General features: G+C 40.0%; 2 protein-coding genes across 3 annotated transcripts; both read right to left on the reverse strand.

Annotated features, from left to right (window-relative positions):
- Positions 1-1,540: 1,540 nt before the first annotated feature.
- On the reverse strand, positions 1,541-11,151 carry wdr5 (WD repeat domain 5). 2 transcript variants are annotated; one of them, XM_061799020.1, is made up of 15 exons: positions 10,956-11,151; positions 10,462-10,511; positions 9,364-9,468; positions 9,164-9,272; positions 8,532-8,605; positions 6,517-6,606; positions 4,123-4,212; positions 3,933-4,016; positions 3,784-3,839; positions 3,641-3,687; positions 3,469-3,544; positions 2,775-2,808; positions 2,592-2,666; positions 2,392-2,479; positions 1,541-2,123 (listed from the first exon to the last, which is right to left on the reverse strand). In XM_061799020.1, the coding sequence occupies exons 3-15, from the start codon at positions 9,439-9,441 to the stop codon at positions 2,023-2,025; spliced, it is 1,002 nt and encodes a 333-aa protein (XP_061655004.1). In that variant the 5' UTR covers positions 9,442-9,468; positions 10,462-10,511; positions 10,956-11,151; the 3' UTR covers positions 1,541-2,022. The 2 variants fall into 2 exon arrangements, with proteins under 2 accessions (XP_061655004.1, XP_061655003.1); XM_061799019.1 differs by lacking the exon at positions 10,462-10,511 and having other exon boundaries at positions 10,956-11,150.
- A 2,105-nt stretch (positions 11,152-13,256) lies between these two features.
- Positions 13,257-19,702, reverse strand: LOC133465224 (protein pop-1-like). The gene is made up of 9 exons (XM_061747767.1): positions 19,528-19,702; positions 18,257-18,643; positions 17,925-17,986; positions 17,785-17,850; positions 17,606-17,674; positions 16,108-16,267; positions 15,882-15,989; positions 15,757-15,805; positions 13,257-13,950 (listed from the first exon to the last, which is right to left on the reverse strand). Exons 2-9 carry the CDS (start codon positions 18,560-18,562, stop codon positions 13,850-13,852), a joined length of 921 nt encoding a protein of 306 aa, XP_061603751.1. The 5' UTR covers positions 18,563-18,643; positions 19,528-19,702; the 3' UTR covers positions 13,257-13,849.
- Between the last annotated feature and the right edge of the window lie 153 nt (positions 19,703-19,855).

A 19,855-nucleotide genomic window follows, 5' to 3' on the forward strand; every position in this document is an offset into this window, starting at 1 on the left:
GAAAAATGCTCCAATACCACAACACCGATACCACTTTCCCAGCTGGGCAGGTGGAGTAGGAGCCATGTCACCCATATGGAAACGATGCTTGGGTGCCGACAAAGGCCACGGTCGTGCGAGTTGCCGCAGCAGGCCGTCCAACAAGCGTTGATTTTTTATTTTTTTGTCCAGTTGCGTCTCAGGAAGCAGTCTTGTATTTCTTTTTAACTCATTGTGTTGTTAACACACAGAGGTAACATGGAATCTGTATTCCTACTACACCCACCACACTACATTGTTCTGTGCTTCTTATCTACAGCATGTACTTACATAGCGCCCCCAGTGCTCATATTGAGACACTGCATAACTAAAATGCTTTGGGTTACAGGCTTCTTGTAAGTGAAATGTGTGGTAAGACAAAAAGTGTCAGTAATGACATGCTGTTGCTCAAAAAAGTGTTTGAGTGAAACTTTAGCCATGTTCAAAAAAGGTTAAAATAGAAAATAAAACATTTCCATCTCAATAGCAAAGACGTAATGACACGATCAAATATTGGTAGGCTACTTGGTATCAGCAACAGCGAGTACTCAAATGGAAGTACTTGTACTCAGTCTTAAAAAAGGGTTATCAGTACATCTGTGGTATAAAGATCATTTGCAAGTTATAAACATTACAAGGGCTCCTCTGTCCATTGCAACAGAGGTTGCAAGTTTATGAACATGTCGTCACACGGCACAAGAGGGCATGCTCAGTTACCGCCGTAACGTTTTCATTTGATTTATATCCGGAGATGGCAAAAGTACTCACGTGCTGTACTTGAGTAGAAGTACAGATACTTTTGCAAAAGAATAACTAAGAACCGTACTGATTTCACTCCTGTTAAAAATTTTTTTTTTTTTTTTAAAGTACTACATGCAAACTCTGAATCGTGTTTAAGTAGAAATCTAAAAATGTACTGTCAATAATATATCTGTTTTAATAACTTGCCAGTAGGGAAAAAAACTGCACATAAAATTCTCACAGTGCTCTAAGGCCTACTGAGAAGGGAAAAAAATCATGTTCGAATCATGATGCAAATGTTTAGGCTTTAATCATATAATTGCTTCCCTGCATGTGTTGTTCAGGTGAAAGGGAGAATTTTTGATCGCCAAAAGATGGTGGCTTTTTTTTTTTGTGGCACAAGGCAATGGATTTGCCACAAATCATTGTTGGAGTTAAGGTCAAACAATTCGCTTAAATAAGGCCATGAATGAGAAATACATAAAAATGTTTGTCTACCTTCACACTTAAAAAGAAAATGCTTAATCTGGCATGAAATTTTCACGTGCTGCCCTCTCTCTTTGCATGCAATGGACTATTACATCTTACTACCCATGTGCAGAATTGATTCAGGAAGAGGGTAGCCAGGGGTGGAGCGACGTGGTGGCCACCGCAGACTGGAGGTCAGCCACCACGCCAGCGGGCGCGACCACCCTGTTGGTACCCCTACTCCTCACTAGTGTTTTTCAAGGCAGAAAGTTTGATCAGCACCCCCTTCAAAAAAAAGTTCAAGAATGCAATGCAATGGGTATCTTGTTTATTAGAAAACCAAAATCAAGCCTGACATCACTGGACAATAACAGAAATAAAAGGCAAAAAGTAGTAACCTTTTACTTTGTTGTACAGACCGTGAGCGAATTCTCTTGAAACGTGTTGCCACTGAGGTTAAAAGTTCTGTCCAATAATACTGAAGCACTAGAAATGGTGTTAGTAACTTATTTAAACAAGTCACCCATTTTGCTAAACAACAACATATTTGAGGGGAGTTGGCAGGACACCAAACTATGTGGAATGAATGAATTATGAGTGTGGTGCAGAACAAAATGCTTAATAATTTTTTTTTCTTTACCATGGGGATTCATTTGTCACATAATAGCTGAAGTTCATTCCCTGGAAGCTCTGCATCCAGCACAAGGTCGCCGGTGGGAAGAAAAAAAAGTCTTTTTTTTCATTTATAAAAAATAGAAAAAAAGTGTCTAAAAGAAGAAATATGAATGTCAAGCTTTAGCAATCGCTTTTCCAAAGTTTGATGGTTTTGTCATTTTCTAGTGCCGCAGATGCGATGATGTTCTCTGTCGGGTGGCAGGCGGTCGAAATGACCACGTCTGGAATATCAAAAGGGAGGGGGGAAACAAATATATTTTATTAACACGCACATTTTTATATTGTGTATCACTGGGATTCATAATTATTCTTCTGATATTCTGCAGAACATTAGTCACACTTCATATTTTCCCGTTTCCTTTCATCAATTAGTATTGATTTTTACAATATTTTTTTAGATGATACTTGGTGTAAAAAGGTTGTGAACCACTGATGTACAACAATGCATTTTGATATCTTTGAAAGGCCAGCCCCCTTCATTAGCAGTACCTGTGTGGCCCTGCAGTTTCTGCACAATCTCCTTTGTCTGCAGGTTCCAGATGTACACCATGTTGTCCTCAGAGCCCGACACGATCCACTGTGAGAGAGCGCATTTAATCTCATGCAAAGCAAACGAGTAAAAAAAATAAAAAAATAAATAAATAAAAATGTAAAAAAGCGTGTGAGCATGTCATCTGTCTGTAATTTACCTTTCCACCTGTGACCGAGAAGTTGGCAAATACGCAGTACTTCTCATTTTTATGGCCTGTGTACGTCTTCAAGCACTGCAGAGATGGAACAACGCAGAGGAACAATTAAGCTCGATTGAGACGAAAAGTTGGCCAACTGAATGAATTCTCTTTTTCTCAGAAAGAAAAGCTGAACAATGTCACCTTTCCTTTGCTGTAGTCCCACAGCTTCAGTGTGCTGCGGGACAAAATACAAACAAAAACAGTTAAGCAAGAAAAAGGAACATAATCCATCTGCCTGGACATGTCAAGTGCATGTTATAAACCTTTTTAGTGAGGATGTCAGTTGTTTGCGGATTTTGACATTTCTACAGTTATCTGTCACCGTTACGGATACACAAAGGATGGGTGCATCCAAGTCCAGGACTAATATCAATACTAAATTCATAATTACAGAAAATATTCGTATGAAAAACACTGAGGCCAAAAATGGAAAGCAGTGAGTAGGGCAGTAACTGAGTGCTACTTCATGTCCCATGTGATCGCCTATTTATCACGCCAATGCGGAAACTAGTGTTGCCTCGCAAATCCTGCTGTGAATAGTCAAAATCCGCAATCAACTGATGACCTCACTAAAAAGATTTATAACTACCTATAGACGCCACAAGATGGCAGCCCAGCAAGACTGAAGCGCCTCAACTCACATAGTTCCTTTTAGGGATGCAAGGATATCACTTCGTTTCGACAGAGTACCTACTTAAATTTGAGAACAGTCTAATTTTCAGTCTGCTTGCAATCATTTTTGATAAACATTTTGGAGACAGCGTGCTGAGTCAGGAGACGTATTGCCAACAAAAAAAAACATTTCAATGTGAAGGGGAGTAGTTTGGTTACTCACTTATCAAGCGTGGCAGCCAGGATGTATTTCCCATTGGGAGAAAACTTGACAAATGACACAGGAGGGTTGTCGTCATCTAACATAACACAAATCAACATTTGCAACTGTTAAATGAGAAACTACTACTTCATTCAATTCAAAGACATAAAAATAACAATTGTGTCACCGGTACCTATGAGTGTTTTTAAGCACTGCCCAGATGCTGTGTCCCAAATTCGGCTGGCGACAAAAGACAAAAGTAGCAGTTACATATAGTGTATTATTTATTTGTAGTAATAACTATGTGCTTATTTTGAAAGTCCGGTTAGTTCTCACCAAAGTCCGTCGTAGCTGCTGGACACGATCAGGGAGCCATCTCTGTTGAAATGGACCTAAAAGATGAGCAATTGGTGATTTCTAAAGATTATATCTGTCCATTATTTCATATTTGGAGTTCAACATTAAGAGCTGTGCGAACGTCTTACAGCAGAGACGGGGTCCGAATGAGCGGGCAATGTTTTCAAACACTTCCCAGTCTTCACGTCCCATATTCGCACACTCTCGTCAAACTAGGAGCAAGGACAAAAATTAAAAATAAATAAACGCGCTCAGCACAAAGTCCTCCACTTCCTGTTGGTTTATAAGCCTTAAAAAACAAAACGTATGTGCACTCACTGATCCCGACACGATCAGATTGGACTGCGGGTTGAAGTTACAGCAGAACACGTAGTTGCTGTGACCTTTCAGGGTCTTCAAGCATTTTCCCTGCAGACACAGATAGGGAGAATTATTGCTGGGCGTACAGGCTACAACATTGACCTCCCCCATACTCACACTCACAAATCCAAGATGGTAAATAAAAGCCAGAGCGGTCCAACCAACACCGCGCTGCTGATTCAGCAGTTATCCAACCCTGCCAGTAAAACACTGTCTTGACACATTCTCAAACTAATAAAATTATCCCTGCGAGCCCAAACACCAGCAGGCCAGTAAAACATCTTCGGAGAGTTATCACAACATTGCGAGAGAAGGTTCGTAACAGCAAAACAGTATGATGAAACCTTAATGGGGGTCGTTCAGCTTAACATCTGATGCTCATGTCAAGTCAGCGCAGTGAAAGGACATAAAGTACAGTGGAATCTCAGAAATCAATCATTCCATACGTTCCCAGGCACTGGTCGACTTTCGATTTGTTCCCATTTCAAAAAACAATTTCCAATAGGAAATAATGAAAACGGGAAAAATCCATAGTCAAACTGCCATTATTATAAAACCTTTTCTGTATTTAATATTAACAGTCATAAAAGTGTAATATAAAAACTGAACTTTGATGACAAAGGCATAATTTAAATGTGACTCAGCAGATGTGCCTTACACATCACATGTATACTTTTAACATCTATCATTGCCTCACGATTCAATTACACGATGATGCGTGATTATTTTGATTACGATTCAGAGGGCTACGACTTGATCTGAATACTGATGTGTCTTCAAAGTATAAAGTTTTTTATAAAGTATATACGTTTTCTCAGCTGCAGGGACAGGCCGACTGGTTGCAATCTCCTCTGTCAAGTTCAATGCAATGAATGCAGCCAAGTACAGGGATATCCTGGACGAAAACTTTCCCCAGAGTGCTCAGGACCTCAGACTGGGCAGAAGGGTCACCTTCCAACAAGACAATGACCCTCAGCACACAGCTAAAATAAGGAAGGAGTGGCTTCAGAACAACTCCGTGACTGTTCTTGAATGGCCCAGCCAGAGCCCTGACAAACCCAATTGAGCATCTCTGGAGAGACCTGAAAATGGCTGCCCAGCAACGTTCACCATCCAACCTGACAGAACTGGAGAGGATCTGGGAGGAATGGCAGATGATCCCCAAATCCAGGTGTGAAAAATGTGTTGCATCATTCCTAAAAAGACTCATGGCTGTATTAGCTCAAAAGGGTGCTTCTACTAAATACTGAGCAAAGGGTCTGAATACTTATGGCTGTGTGATAGTTCCGTTTTTCTTGTTTTTGTCTTGTCAGCAAAAATTTCAACAATTCCATTTTTTTCTGTCAATATGGGGTGCTGTGTGTACATTAATGAGGAAAAAAATGAACTTAAATGATTTTAGCAAATGGCCGCGATAGAACAAAGAGTGAAACATTTAAGCGGGTCTGAATACTTTCCATACCCACTGTATATCTTGTGGAGGATTGCGGGGAGCCGCAGACTACACCCTGGACTCTTTTGCCAGTCAATCACAGGGCACATACAGATATTTGTAGACAGACATTCACATTCACACTGTCCCTAAGTGGGAACTGATCCCACACAGTCTACACAGCAGTCCAGAAAGCAAACTACTACACCGTCAGGGACCCTTCTAATTAAAAGATTAAAGTTGTCCCATTTTCTAGTTCCGTGTTTGGGGTTGCCGTCACATGGTGCGACTGACAGACTGGAAGTATTTGTGTCACATTGATTTTGTTGCAAGTTCTGTACTTTCAATGTTCACCGGCATTACATTATTTAATAATCGATGGACATTCATCAATTTAAAGTCATGCATAGCGATGCATTGAAGAATCAATGATTTCCACCACACCGAATAAAATATAAAAGCAATCAAACTCAACCTCAACATTGATTATACACATAGGCTGGACGATAGTATTGGCACAAATTGGCAACGCTGCTTTGAATGAGAGTCTGCTTACTTCCCACAACATCCAAACATTCTGCTCTTAACACCACTTTTATTGGCCCTGGTCCTTGTTTTGGAAGGATAAAGGGCCAAAGAAAAAACAAAACCCATTGAATCTCTAATTGGTTATCTTTAGGAGCATTTCATTTTAAAGGATCCACAGTACTGTCGTTCAACAAATACCTCTGGTAATTTACCTCTTTTGTTTTCTTTGCTATAAAACAGACAAAAGAAAAAAAACATGACCTCATGCCTCGCAGTTTTGTGGCAAACAACCAAAGTGAGTAATAAAAGGTTACTTTTCTAAAGTTCATCTTATCTTAAAAAGTATGTCTGCAAGGTCAGCACACTCAGACAACCGGGAACTCAGAATTTACCGAGCTGACGTCCCAGATCTTCAAGGTCTTATCATCAGACGCAGACACCAGGAGGTTGGAGTCGGACGACCAGGCCACGTCGGATATGCCCTGTCAATACATAGGAAATGCGCTGTGAATGGGACGTATTTAGGCATATTAATTTAGTCATGACGAATGCAAACACAAATGGCCCTCAGATCAGAGCTGAAAATGTATTTTCTGACTATTTTTTTTTTATTATTCACATACCTACCACCAGAGGTGGGAGTACAACACCTCAAATGTAAGTAAACCTAAAATCTTAACATTTAAGTTATAAGCAAGTCCCAAGTTATTATTGCCCAAAAAATAAATAAAGTTGAGTCAAGTCCCTACTAAACTTAAAACGAGTCAAGTAATCGCTTGGTTTAAGCATTTCGTAAGTGACTAAATGTTTTTTTCACTGATCACAACACCCCAAAAACATATTTACACCTATAAAACTTAAATGATTAAGAGTGTGATTTTTTTTTATACACTAATATTTAGAAAACAAATTATTTTTCAAAAGTTTGCATGAATCTGTGATGTAAACATTGATAATCATGTGTGTCTGTGTGTGAATGAGATGCATTAACTTTGTACAGTGCAAACAAGCTGTGATTAGCGGCTCGTACGTTGATGACGAAGTCAGGTAGCTCGATGCGTGAACTAATGTGAATTGCAGGACACATCATTTCAAACGTACGTCGTGGCAATATGCGCGCTTCAATTTGGCGCCGAGCGACATCGGGTCTTGTCTTCTCTGATGCGCTGCTCCCCGCAGCTGGGAAAGCCCGAGTCTGACTGCTTAGCCAGCAGTGGCTGGACGGCGGATTGAAGCATTTTAGGAAGCAAGGGAAAAACTAAACCATTAACACACGGCAGAATGAGCACGCTCTATTTAACTTTTATCAGAAAGGGGTTGTGACACAGGCGATTACGATTCGCTAGTGTAGCTAACGTGGGCAATATTCTCTTCGCCACATCCTGTTTTAATTAGCCATTGGCGAGGTGACGAATAGACAGCACGAAACCTGCTTAGCACTACAAACTTAAATGCTTTCAATTGAGATTATCGACCAACCAAGTAATGCAAAATTTTAAGCAAATTAAAATATTAAAACTATGCCGTACATTTGTATTCAGCTCCCCTGCATCAATACTTTATAGAGGCACCTTTTGCTGTAATTACAGTCACGTCTATAGACACTTTTAACTAGAAATTTTAGCTTTATCTTTAGGGTCATTTTCTTGCTGGAAGATGAATCATCTTCTCAGTCTCAATTCTTTGTGTGTGTACCGAGCCCCCGCCCCTTAATACTCTTACTGACTGTCATCAAATACAAGAACTGCATCAACCAAGACAGAAGCAAAATACATTACCTTACAGTGGGGTCTTTTTAATAGATGTCCTGTAGTTTAAGTAGTCACGTAGTTTCAGGTAACTATACAAAATATTAGGCACACTTCTCATCGGTCTGACACAGAGCTGTGCTACACAAATGAAAACAACCAGAATATTAAATGTGTCAAATTAATCTCTCCATCTCAGTGGCCAGTGTACATGTAAATGTTATAGCTTCTCTGGGAGGGTTGATGAGCCAACTCAGGATAAATTCCTCATAATTTTATAAAAGATAAATGTTATTAACAAGGATTCCCAGTTTACGGCACTCCCGCGATGTTTTGAAGTTACGAACAGCACGCAATGAACTGGTTTGCGCAGTGGCCGAACAATACATTATCATGTGGCAGAAGTTATGCTCAGGTACCGCCATACTTAATTTTTCATTGGATTGTTTTAGATATATGAGCTAGAACATGTTTTTCATACAAACATTTACTGGAATGATGACTTTCCTACTACATCAGCCTAGGTTAGTGACAGGCTAACGAGCACTCTAACTTATTTACAAATTTGGGTTACGTCTCTGCCAAAGGAACAGAGCTTCGTTGTGAACCAAGGACCCCCCCACCCCTGTTTGTAAATATATTAATTATGTTCCACTTACAAGTTTGTGTCCAGATATGGTTTTCTCAAATTTGCCATCATAAGCTCCCCAGATTTTGATGAGTTTATCAGCAGCTGCAAAGACAAAGGAAGTGGATATCCAGAGGTTGTTTTAGGTATGAGAGTGCAAACAGTGACGCTTGACTAGGGTTAAAAAGCGGTGGAAATTTTCCAGTATATTTCTACGGGAAGTTAAACTGGGGAATTTTGGTAATAAGAGTTACTAAATAATAATCCCCCTTCCTGAACCATTCAAAAATTAACAAAAATCCAGCCTTCCATCAAAAAATACTACATTATATTCAAAATCTTACATAAAAGCCTCTAGTCCTCAAAGAAATGTGCCATTTAAAATGCAAATAAATCAGGCAATGGCTACCGGTATTCATATTCATCTGTACTAGGCATGAAATCTGGTTGTTTTAATCAGGAATAAGATTATGCCAAAATATATTTTCCCCAAACTATATTCAAGTTTCCTCTTGTGAGTCAACCTTCAATTTAGTAAATTCCTGGTTTATTCTTGTTGATTCCTAAGGAAAGTTTCCACCTTTGAAAAATTCAGCAAACCTAGGCTGGACAAACCCCCCCCCCCCCCCCCCCCCCCCCAAGAAAAATGGCTTAAGAACTTACAGGAGCTGGCGAGCCACTCCCCACTGGGACTGAACTTGACAGAGGAGACGGCTTTAGTGTGGCCTGCTAGTGTAAACTTCAATCCGTAGTTGGGCTTGGCAGGAGCTGACTGCAAATGAACGGACACCAGATAATTAACAAACAAGACGACTACGGAGCAGCCCAATTGTTGTTATTCATTGCATATAGGTTTGGCCAACCTTGCTCTGAGTGGAAGATGCTGAGGTCGCCACTGGAGGTTTTGTGTCGGTCTCTGGCTTTTTATCTTCTGTTGCCATGGTAATGGAGTGACCATCAACTGTGCACTATCAGTAAACAACGTAGTGGATTCAGTATTTATGCACAAGAGAAGCTGCAAGTCCCTCAATAATTGCAAACGAAACAGTGTGAAAATGTTGAACCTGCCGCTGGCTGGCTGTTGGAAGTGGTACCTCAACGAGCCACACTCTTGATCATGCAATTTACGAAGTGATGGAACTGCAGTTTTTTGTGTGTGTTTCACTGCATTCATGACTTGGCGTTATTCCCACTATAAATCACTCGTGAAGGCGGAGAACACGTGTCCTATTTTAAATCACGACTTTGAAATCTCTCGAAAGAGCAAGTTATAACACGTTATTACACTCGAACAACATTTAATGTATTTATAGTTCACAACCCCCCTCTAAACCTTGTAGGTGAGAGAGGCCATTTTTCAAATCAATAAATACATCTTTCTTTTTTATTTTTCGATGCTTCTGCCAAATGTGATGTAAAATTGGTTTATCCGCGCACACATTTTTTGGTGATATTTCTCTGGCCTGCCATGATGGCTCATATTTTCCCTTCATTTTCAACGCTTATTTTATGAATTTTATCCACTGCAAAAACCGCTTACCTGTGCAATATGTATTCCTCCTAGTGTATTTTAACAACTTTTGGAATACATGGTGTTTGTTCATTCTTGACTTAGTTTTTTTGTATGTACGTTTGAGTGCCAAATTAAACCATAAATCACCTGACCGCCATCTCCAAACTCTGTTTGGCTTTTGACCGTTGTTTTGTAAATGTATTGTAAACCTGGGCCTTTGGCTCTTTATAATTTTATCATTATTATATGTTGTCTGTTTCTTTGTTTCGCAAGCTTTTGTCTTTGTATTAAAACGGCCAGAAACTGGTGCATTTTCACAGGTTTTTAAGAGTCATAACTTTATGCAATCACAAGAAAATGACACTTATATCACTGAAATTGTCTTTAAAAGATCTGTCTGACAAGGTCTCGTGTAAATCAAGTCATCTTTGAAATTTTACACACACACCTATATAGTCTGCATCCCTTGGTTTATCAGCACAGCGATTGATCAGTCCACTGCAAACACATAGCCACTGGCATTTTGTCATTACAGCAATAAACCAGTGTTCCTCAGACGTTTAGCTTGCCGTGTAACATTGGTTAACTAGCTATTTAGTTTTAGAGTTGATTAAAATAGTACACCCAATCACATAGGTTTGTTCATTCAAGATTTTAAAAAAAACATGGACGGAAACGGAAATATGAAATTCAACCAATTCCCTCATATGCAGTTCCAACAGTCACGCTAACATGCTATGCTAACGCTAAAACCTCTCTACTACATTGCTGAGCGATGTTGATCTTTCTGAATCTGCAGTTGCACGCAACAAGAGCTACTAGTGCTCATGTAACCAACTGCCGCCCATGCACACACGTTGATGCTGTTGACAAACTGAGTTAGCCACTACGGTGCGGCCCTCGTTTCACACAATGAGACGTCGCGCATAAACCGATACTCACGGGAATTCAATTGGATTTTGGCGTCCGCTTGCTGCTCTTCATAAAACACCGGTACGAATATGTGCACGTGTTCAAGCGTTGAGAGAATTACGGAGCCGAAAGTGGCTGTACGTTCGCTATTATAGGTGCTGCGAAGACGAAAAGCGGGGAATGTGGTGCTGCAGTGATAGCCACAGCGCATGCGCAATTACCTCACGCCATACGGACCGCCAGGAAGGACGAAAAGGGTATAAATTATTGTTCGAAGGAAATAAACAATTTTTTCTCAATTGTTTAGTGTCCTGAACTCACCTATTTATTTTGACACTCTTTTGGTATAACCTTGAGCACTTTTCACCTAGTTTGACACAACTTGCGAACATATTTGAAAAACATATTTTGCATTCTGATGCACAGGTAGCAAAAGTCAAACGCAATTAAAGCACAGGCTTCTCAACATAAACACAGCAACTCAACATTCAATCCACTTGTGGGTAATGAGGTAATGGAGGTAAAGAAACAAATATAAGCCATTTCTGCGAACCCTGGATGTTGAAGTTCCACTATAGAGACTAATCAGAGGCAGAGTAAGAGGTGGTCCAGGAGAATGAGGGGAGAGGGGAGGTATAAGATAAAGAACATTTATCCATCCATCCATTCATCCATTTTCTGAGCCGCTTCTCCTCACTAGGGTCGCAGGCGTGCTGGAGCCTATCCCAGCTGTCATCGGGCAGGAGGCGGGGTACACCCTGAACTGGTTGCCAGCCAATCGCAGGGCACATAGGAACAAACAACCATTCGCACTCACAGTCATGCCTACAGGCAATTTAGAGTCTCCAATTCATGCATGTTTTTGCGATGTGGGAGGAAACCGGAGTGCCCGGAGAAAACCCACGCAGGCACGGGGAGAACATGCAAACTCCACACAGGCGGGGCCAGGGATTGAACCCGGGTCCACAGAACTGTGAGGCTGACGCGCTAACCAGTCGGCCACCGTGCCGCCTAAAGAACATTTAAATACTGTATTTCAGAACATGTTCTGAAACATGTTCTTTTCCACAGTTTGACAATGGGAAGCGGGAATGCAGCGAATGCAGTCTAACCTAATCAGATTCAGTGTGTCCACCATAGAGCCACGATTCAGAGGCGTGAACGAGTAGGCCCAATTGCTTTATTCATTATGTACATGTTTACAGTATGACTCTATACATAGCTGTGCACAAAAAGATGCTTCATTTTTTAATACATACATTTTCCATTGTACTTGTACACCTAGTATATTTTTTTGGATTGTTTTTTTACAAGTGCTTATGCTTAACAGGATGCATGTTTTGTTATGCAAAATGCATTGTGAATGATGCTTATTTATGCAGCTTTAGTTTCACAATCATCTTGAACATTTTACGTGTCCCTGAAATTGCTGCGCTATGACGTTTTAGTGACATAATGACCAACATTTTGTCTCATTGTTGTCAAGCCACTGAATTGCTAATTGGAGGGCCGCCATCTGCTCATTAAAATCGAACATTAGCCAAAATTGTCCAGTGTCTTTGTATGCCCAGTCAGCAAGTGACACTAATTTTGTTGCTTGCAGTTAATTCATATATTTGAAAAAGGCATCTCTTATACTTAATACATAATACAATGTGTATTAAATTCAATGGAAAATCAACTTTTTGGGTTAATGGGGAAATTTTAACGGTACCTTAGTGATATTGCCATCTCAGCACTTTTAAAATAATTGATAACATTAGCATTTAATATCACATACCGTTTGAGCCGCTTTAATATGAAAATCTTTGATGAAAAGCGTCACCGCCCCGTCTTATCTTCACTTCTTTACTGCATTCTCTTCGGGTGACAATGACAGTGCTACTGCAATGGGCAAGAGCGTCTGGCTCTTACTGTTGTCGGTTACGCACATGTGGTGGTGTCACCGTGAAAAAGGTTGAAACTTTTGGTAGTTTTGATCAAAGTCGTTTTCCTCTCGGCTTCTCTTCTCCGCCACAGATAACTGGACTTAATTTTTCTTAATGACAAGGGAATGGGAGAACTCGAGATGAACATAAATAAGATTTTTTTTATGTTTTTAAGTATGTGACTTAAGACTAATAGCTTCGATTCGAAGAAAACTATATAAATCAAGTTGCGTGTTTTTGCCTTAATAGTAAGTTTGGTATGCAAATTATACAATGTACTGTATACATAAAGTTTACCAGTACTGTCCAGGTTGCTGGCAACATCAGCATGTACATGTAACAATGTAGTAACAATATTGGACATTTCAGAATGTTCGTAAACAATAGGTAACAGATATCAAAATCCATCATTCAGAACATTTTTATTCATCTTTTGTCAGTTGTACCTTTGTATGTCATAGTCATCAGGGTTACACAAATAGTGGTTCAGGTCAACATAATTGACAAACATCATATTTAGCTACTAATTACTTTGTTTTACATGAACATTGTAAAGATGTACATGTTGACAAGACACCAAGACCAGCATTATCCTGACAAGCTTGCTCATGTTAAGTCTGTTTTTGATTCAATAATTTCATTCACTTTGTGAATATCAGGCATCCCACGGGGATACATTGCTTTTAAAGCTGTCTCGTTTTTGGGGTGTGTGCATAACAGGCAAGTTTTATTTGCTATATCCTCACACCTTTCCCTTTATCTTTTTAGTGGTTTGGAAGGCGTGAAAATCCAGAGGATGTGGATTGAATACATCGTTGTTATTGGTGTTTCTAATTAAAAACAATTCAGTAAAATACTAAAACATATTTGCAGTTTTTTTTTTTTTACACATTGAATTGTATTTACATAATTTAAATAAACATCCAGCTGTTGTGGACGCAGTGATGCAAGAGGGCTGCCTGCAGCACCAGCAACCAGTGATGGGAGTTAAGTGGGCTAGGCACACCCCAGCATATGTAAGACTTGGTCTGCAATACGCATTTTTTCAGACTCGTCACTGGTTTGTGGAGTTGCCGTTTCACCTGGAGAGTCTGGCTCTGTGACCCCCCCAAAAAAAGCAAAGACATTATGCCATTTATACTTACACTGTACCAGCAGTTTTTTTTTTTTTTTTTGACAACCCCAATTCCAATGAAGTTGGGACGTTGTGTTAAACAAAAACAGAATACAATGATTTCCAAATCATGTTCAACCTATATTTAATTGAATACACTACAAAGACAAGATATTTAATCTTCAAACTGATACTTGGTTTTGAGCAAATAATCATTAACTTAGAATTTTATGGCTGCAACACGTTCCAAAAAAGCTGGGACAGGGTCATGTTTACCACTGTGTTACATCACCTTTTCTTTTAACAACATTCAATAAATGTTTGGGAACTGGGGACACTAACTGTTGAAGCTTTTTAGGTGAAATTCTTTCCCATTCTTGTTTGATGTACAGCTTCGATGAACAGCTACGACAACGGGGTCTCCGTTGTCGTATTTTACGCTTCATAATGCGCCAGAAATTTTCAATGGGAGACGCGTCTGGACTGCAGGCAGGCCAGTCTAGTACCTGCACTCTTTTACTACGAAGCCACGCTGTTCTAACACGTGCATAATGTGGTTTGGCATTGTCTTGCTGAAATAAGCAGGGGCGGCCATGAAAAAGACGTTGCTTGGATGGCAGCACATGTTTCTCCAAAACCTGTATGTACCTTTCAGCATTAATGGTGCCTTCACAGATGTGTAAGTTACCAATGCCATTGGCAGTAACACAGCCCCATACAATCACAGATGCTGGCTTTTGAACTTTGCGTCCACAACAGTCCGGATGGTTCTTTTCCTCTTTGGCCCAGAGGACACAACGTCCACAATTTCCAAAAACAATTTGAAATGTGGACCCGTCGGACCACAGAACACTTTTCCACTTTGCATCAGTCCATCTTAGATGAGCTCGGGCCCAGAGAAGCCGGCGGCGTTCCTGGGTGTTGTTGATAAATGGCTTTTGCTTTGCATGGTAGAGTTTCAAGTTGCACTTACGGATGTAGCGCCAGACTGTATTTACTGACATATGTTTTCTGAAGTTTTCCTGAGCCCATGTGCTGATATCTTTTACACATTGATGTCTGTTTTTGATGCAGTGCCGCCTGAGGGATCGAAGGTCACGGGCATTCAATGTTGGTTTTCGGCCTTGCCGCTTACATGCAGTGATTTCTCCAGATTCTCTGAACCTTTTGATGATATTATGGACCGTAGATGATGAAATCCCTAAATTCCTTGCAATTGTACATTGAGGAACATTGTCCTTAAACTGTTCTATTTTCTCATGCACTTGTTCACAAAAAAGGTGAACCTTGCCCCATCTTTGCTTGTGAATGACTGAGCAATTCAGGGAAGCGCCTTTTATACCCAATCATGGCACCCACCTGTTCCCAATTAGCCTGTTTACATGTGGGATGTTCCAAACAGGTGTTTGATGAGCATTCCTCAACTTTCTCAGTCTTTTTTTCCACCTGTCCCAGCTTTTTTGGACTGTGCTGCAGCCATAAAATCTTAAGTTAATGATTATTTGCTAAAAACAATAAAGTTGGTCAGTTTGAACATTAAATATCTTGTCTTTGTAGTGTATTCAATTAAATATAGGTTGAACATGACTTGCAAATCATTTTATTCTGTTTTTATTTGTTTAACACAATGTCCCAACTTCATTGGAATTGGGGTTGTATATATTCATATCGAGTCAAATGTGGTTAGCTGATCATGATTCAGAGGGATAAAAAACCCACTATGAGGTCATTATACAGAAGATGACCCAGTATTAACACGATGTGAGGGATATGTTTGTGAATTATATACCTGTAATATTGGTGGCAGTTGTGATGCTGCGCCTCTTCCTTTTGTTGCCCTACACACAAATATTTTGAGTTTTGAGTTTTTGTCTACGAGTTAATACAATATAAAAAGTTGGAGGGCGGGCTCACATAGTTGTCACTGCTGGACCATTCAGGATACATCTGGGAATGGAGTTTTTTCTCAGCATCAGCGATCTTATAATATTTTGCCTGTCCCTCGTCAGTCAGCAACTTCCACTGTGGATATTTAAAAAAATAATTTAAAAAAAAGCACATTTGTACTAATACTACTAATAATAAATTATTATGCTAATTGATGCATTTAAAGGATAAAGGAGGAAGCAAGCACACTCACCATGTGCCCCAGGACAGTATTGACAGATGCACTGTCTTTTAAATTCATCTGTGCCTTTACATGTTGTCTCTGCTCCTTCAGAAAACACATAAAGGCATTGGGTGGCTTCTTGACATATGGCTGGTCTGCATCCCGTATGCGCCGGCGCCTTCGTTTTCTTCTGATGTACAGAAAAGAAACAAAAACTCAGGTTACCTTTGTATGAAATTGGGAGGAAAGAAGTTTGATAAAGAAAACTTTTGACAAAACTAAACGACTATTGAAACAATCTTTTGAGGAAAACAAAACACAAATTTGAAGAATTATCTACAGGTATGAATGTGAGTGCGAGTGAGTGAGTGTTTCTTTGTGCCCTGCGATTGGCTGGCGACCGGTTCAGGGTGTACCCCACCTCCCGCCCGAAGATAGCTGGGATAGGCTCCAGCACGCCCGCGACCCTAGTGAGGATAAGCAGTAAAGAAAATGAATGGATGGATGGATGGATGGATGGATGGATGGATGGACGGACCCCATTCATTCAACAGTTTTGGTCACAGGTATGTTCCGATATCTCAACACACAACACCACACACAAAGATTCTGTTCAGCTACCGATCTCGAAGTCTCGCATGATCCAATGTGATCTCACAAAACCGAAGAAGAAGAAATACTGTCAGATACGCACCGATGTTTCCCGAGTGTTCCCGAAGGTTGCTGAAGAGAGCCTTGTAAAATGGCAATGTTCTCAAAAACAACTTGCTTTGGAAAATACTTCTTGCTTTTCAACATAAAGCGCCATCGGGTAAGACTTTTTTGTTTTCATTTACGGTCGCTTTCCTATTCGTCAATCTTGGGTGCTTCTTGATTGGCTACACACATTCTGTTCCATGTCAAAATTCTCGGCGTTATGACTCTGGAGAAGTCGGCGTTCCCCAAGCACATGAAGAGTTTTGGTCATAAATATTCAACGCATTCATTATTTAAGATTGTCGGCCCCAACCTGTTTCGGACCCTAAAATGGGGATGAATCCACTCTTAACACATTATCAGACCTCGGGACAATCTTATAGGATAACCTTATATAAAACTTTAAGCTTGCCTGGCGTTTGACGTGAGGTCGGGGAAGGGGCAGAATTGGCACAAAAACAGGCTGATTGTCTGTGTGTAGCGGGCCTAAAATTCATCCCTGGGGAATCTCACAAGAGAAGGGAGCAGTAGATCAGAAGCCTTAATTCACAGAGCCCTGTCTTCTAGGGTTGCAGGAGATACAGTATTTTGGTCAGTGCCCTGCTCAAGTGTACTTCAACAATAGTCAGGAAGCAGACTAGCATGTTTCAAACAACTATTTTCACTTCAAAATCCAAAGTCCTTACAGTGGGGTTACTGCTGACAAATAGATATACAGTACTTACTCAACCTTCACCTGAAATCTTCACGTTTTTTTGGTTGTTTTTTTTTTTAAATCAGGCCACTGCTACCAGTCATGAGATATGCGCTAAGATAAAAAAATAAGTCTTACTTTGTAGATGTTATTGGAGGAGCAGCAAATACCGGGGGACCAGTGAAGTGATAGACCACCCCTCCATTCCTTTATGGATAAAGCAGACAAATATAATTTGATAAAGGGAAGCAAAATATTTGAAATTGCTTTGATAGTGTCTGTTTGCTAGAAAGGTCAGACATGAAAATGATTCTTACTTTGAGGTCGAACTCATCGGAGCACCATAGACAGATTGGCCTGTCATCTGAAACTCTCCTCCATTCCTATATTGATTCATGTGAGATGTTTGAAATGGGATATGAATATCTTGATAATGCCTTTTATGTGTGTTACTTACAGCATCCCAGGAGGACACCAATTGGAGCTTTCGGGAAGTGTCCACCCAGGCACTGAGATACTCTGTTAGTGCAAATATAAGGAAAACGTTGTCAAGTGTCCACAAGGTGTCAGCATGCTCCCCTCCAATTCAGTTACAATAAACTTATCGAGTTGAATACCTAGAAAGTATTATTATCCCTGTTTTTATTACTATTAGTTGTTTAGCAACTACACAATCCTAATATGTGACGAAAAGGATAAACATGCATGTATTAAACCAAACCCTTCATGAACTCTTTTGCGACCCTTTACATCCAGCTACACACGGATTACTATCGGTTATGCACTCACCTGAGGGGCACCTGCCTGACTTTTGATGTCAAATGCATGCATGCCATATGGATTTGACTGAGGTCCTGCCATCATCTGACCTGGCTGCCCAAAACCTGAACCAGGCGAGATGTACCCACTGTAGCCTCTGCTGTGACCAGAGACCAACTGACAGTGGGTGTCAAACCTGAGCCAAGGAGGCACAGGAGGTGGACAGCTTGTGGGAGTACACACCATGCCGCTGACCACCTCCAGGAGAGTGGAAACAACTTCCTCCCACTTGAGTTCTGCAACAACTTTCTCAAATTCTGCCCTGAGCTGCTCCATACTGTCAGAACTAGCTCCTTCTGACCCTACTCCTCGCCTCTCCCTCCTGAAGAATGACAACGGCTGAAGACTATTGGGCTCCTGTGACACACATCAATGGGAAGCTGCTTTTGAGGGTCACATCATATATCACAGATAATAGTGTGCTTGTTTTGTTCAAAGACAACTTGATTTTAAAAAATCAAAGTAAAAAACAAATATCAAATTCATTATCATAAATGAAATTAAAGTAGCTTTCCCTTTATATAGCAAGGAACCATTTTTGTTCAGTTACAAGTTTTACAACCATAAAATTAAGACAAAATGGACACCACATGCCTCACCATAAGGCAGAGGGGCCGTGCCAACCAAACCATCATTATTATTAATCATCATCAATAAACCTATTTATAACACATTTTGAAGAAGTTACTAATGTTGGCCAAAAAAAAAAACGTTATTTAAGTCCAGTACTGTTTTGGAGCTTGAATTGTCACTTGTGGATGAGTTGTGGAATTATGACAGATTTTCATTATTATTATTAATTATATACTATTATTATTATTACACTACTATGAGCAGTTCTGTTGCGTTTATTTTTATGGGTGTTGCCGTTATTTTATGAGATTTGCGTTGTGATACACCGCAGTTAGACAATTAATGCTTTTTTCTTTAATAAACTATATGGAAAACCCGACCTGACTAAGTACCAAAAAAAAGTACAGTAATGCGAGGTTCAACTACTGACGTGACATCAAGGTACAGTACACAGAACTTTCCAGAAGCCGTGTTGCTTGGATACATAAAGGAAAAGATGACAGTCTGTTGAAATTCAACATTTTGGGAATAACGAAGTTATAAATATTACTGATGTGGGGAGTTTGCATTGTACATTATTATGAAATTATGTAACTGAAACGTTTGGTTAGCTTTGAACTGACTTCTTCAAAGACGTGAAAAATAAGTACTTGTCGAGAGATACTTACGATTGCGATCAGCGACGCATCTTTTCTCCCAACGAACTTGTCCCCAATTTGTCTTTAATTGTTCGGCATGTTTTGAGTTAATTTAGGTATCTCGAGTTACAACTGGATGCTGTGTAAAGTACTGCTAAAATGAGACACCAGACAGAAGGGGAAAAAAATGTCATATGAAAGCCTAAACGTATCACATAGAAATATGCGTTGCGGGGCAACCACACACTACGAGCGTTTCCGTTTCCTGTTTTTTTATTATTATGATTATTATTTTTAATATAAATATTTTATGTCAATCTTGGCTCCGCTAGAATACAGTAATACAGTGAATTAAGCT

The sequence above is a fragment of the Phyllopteryx taeniolatus genome, chromosome 15 (assembly GCF_024500385.1).
Source record: "Phyllopteryx taeniolatus isolate TA_2022b chromosome 15, UOR_Ptae_1.2, whole genome shotgun sequence".
Classification (NCBI taxonomy): domain Eukaryota; kingdom Metazoa; phylum Chordata; class Actinopteri; order Syngnathiformes; family Syngnathidae; genus Phyllopteryx; species Phyllopteryx taeniolatus.

Bases quoted from the DNA above. Each gene is read 5' to 3' on its own strand.
- wdr5 (XM_061799020.1), bottom strand. From the start codon at position 9,441: ATGGCAACAGAAGATAAAAAGCCAGAGACCGACACAAAACCTCCAGTG. The intron at 3,688-3,783 runs GTGAGAACTAAC...TTTTGTCGCCAG, and splicing joins AGCAGCTACGACGGACTTTG to CCGAATTTGGGACACAGCAT. The intron at 2,480-2,591 runs GTAAATTACAGA...GCTCTCTCACAG, and splicing joins TCTCGGTCACAGGTGGAAAG to TGGATCGTGTCGGGCTCTGA.
- LOC133465224 (XM_061747767.1), bottom strand. From the start codon at position 18,562: ATGGAGCAGCTCAGGGCAGAATTTGAGAAAGTTGTTGCAGAACTCAAG. The intron at 17,675-17,784 runs GTAAGAATCATT...TTATCCATAAAG, and splicing joins CCGATGAGTTCGACCTCAAA to GAATGGAGGGGTGGTCTATC. The intron at 16,268-17,605 runs GTAAGACTTATT...TCTGTACATCAG, and splicing joins CCTCCAATAACATCTACAAA to AAGAAAACGAAGGCGCCGGC.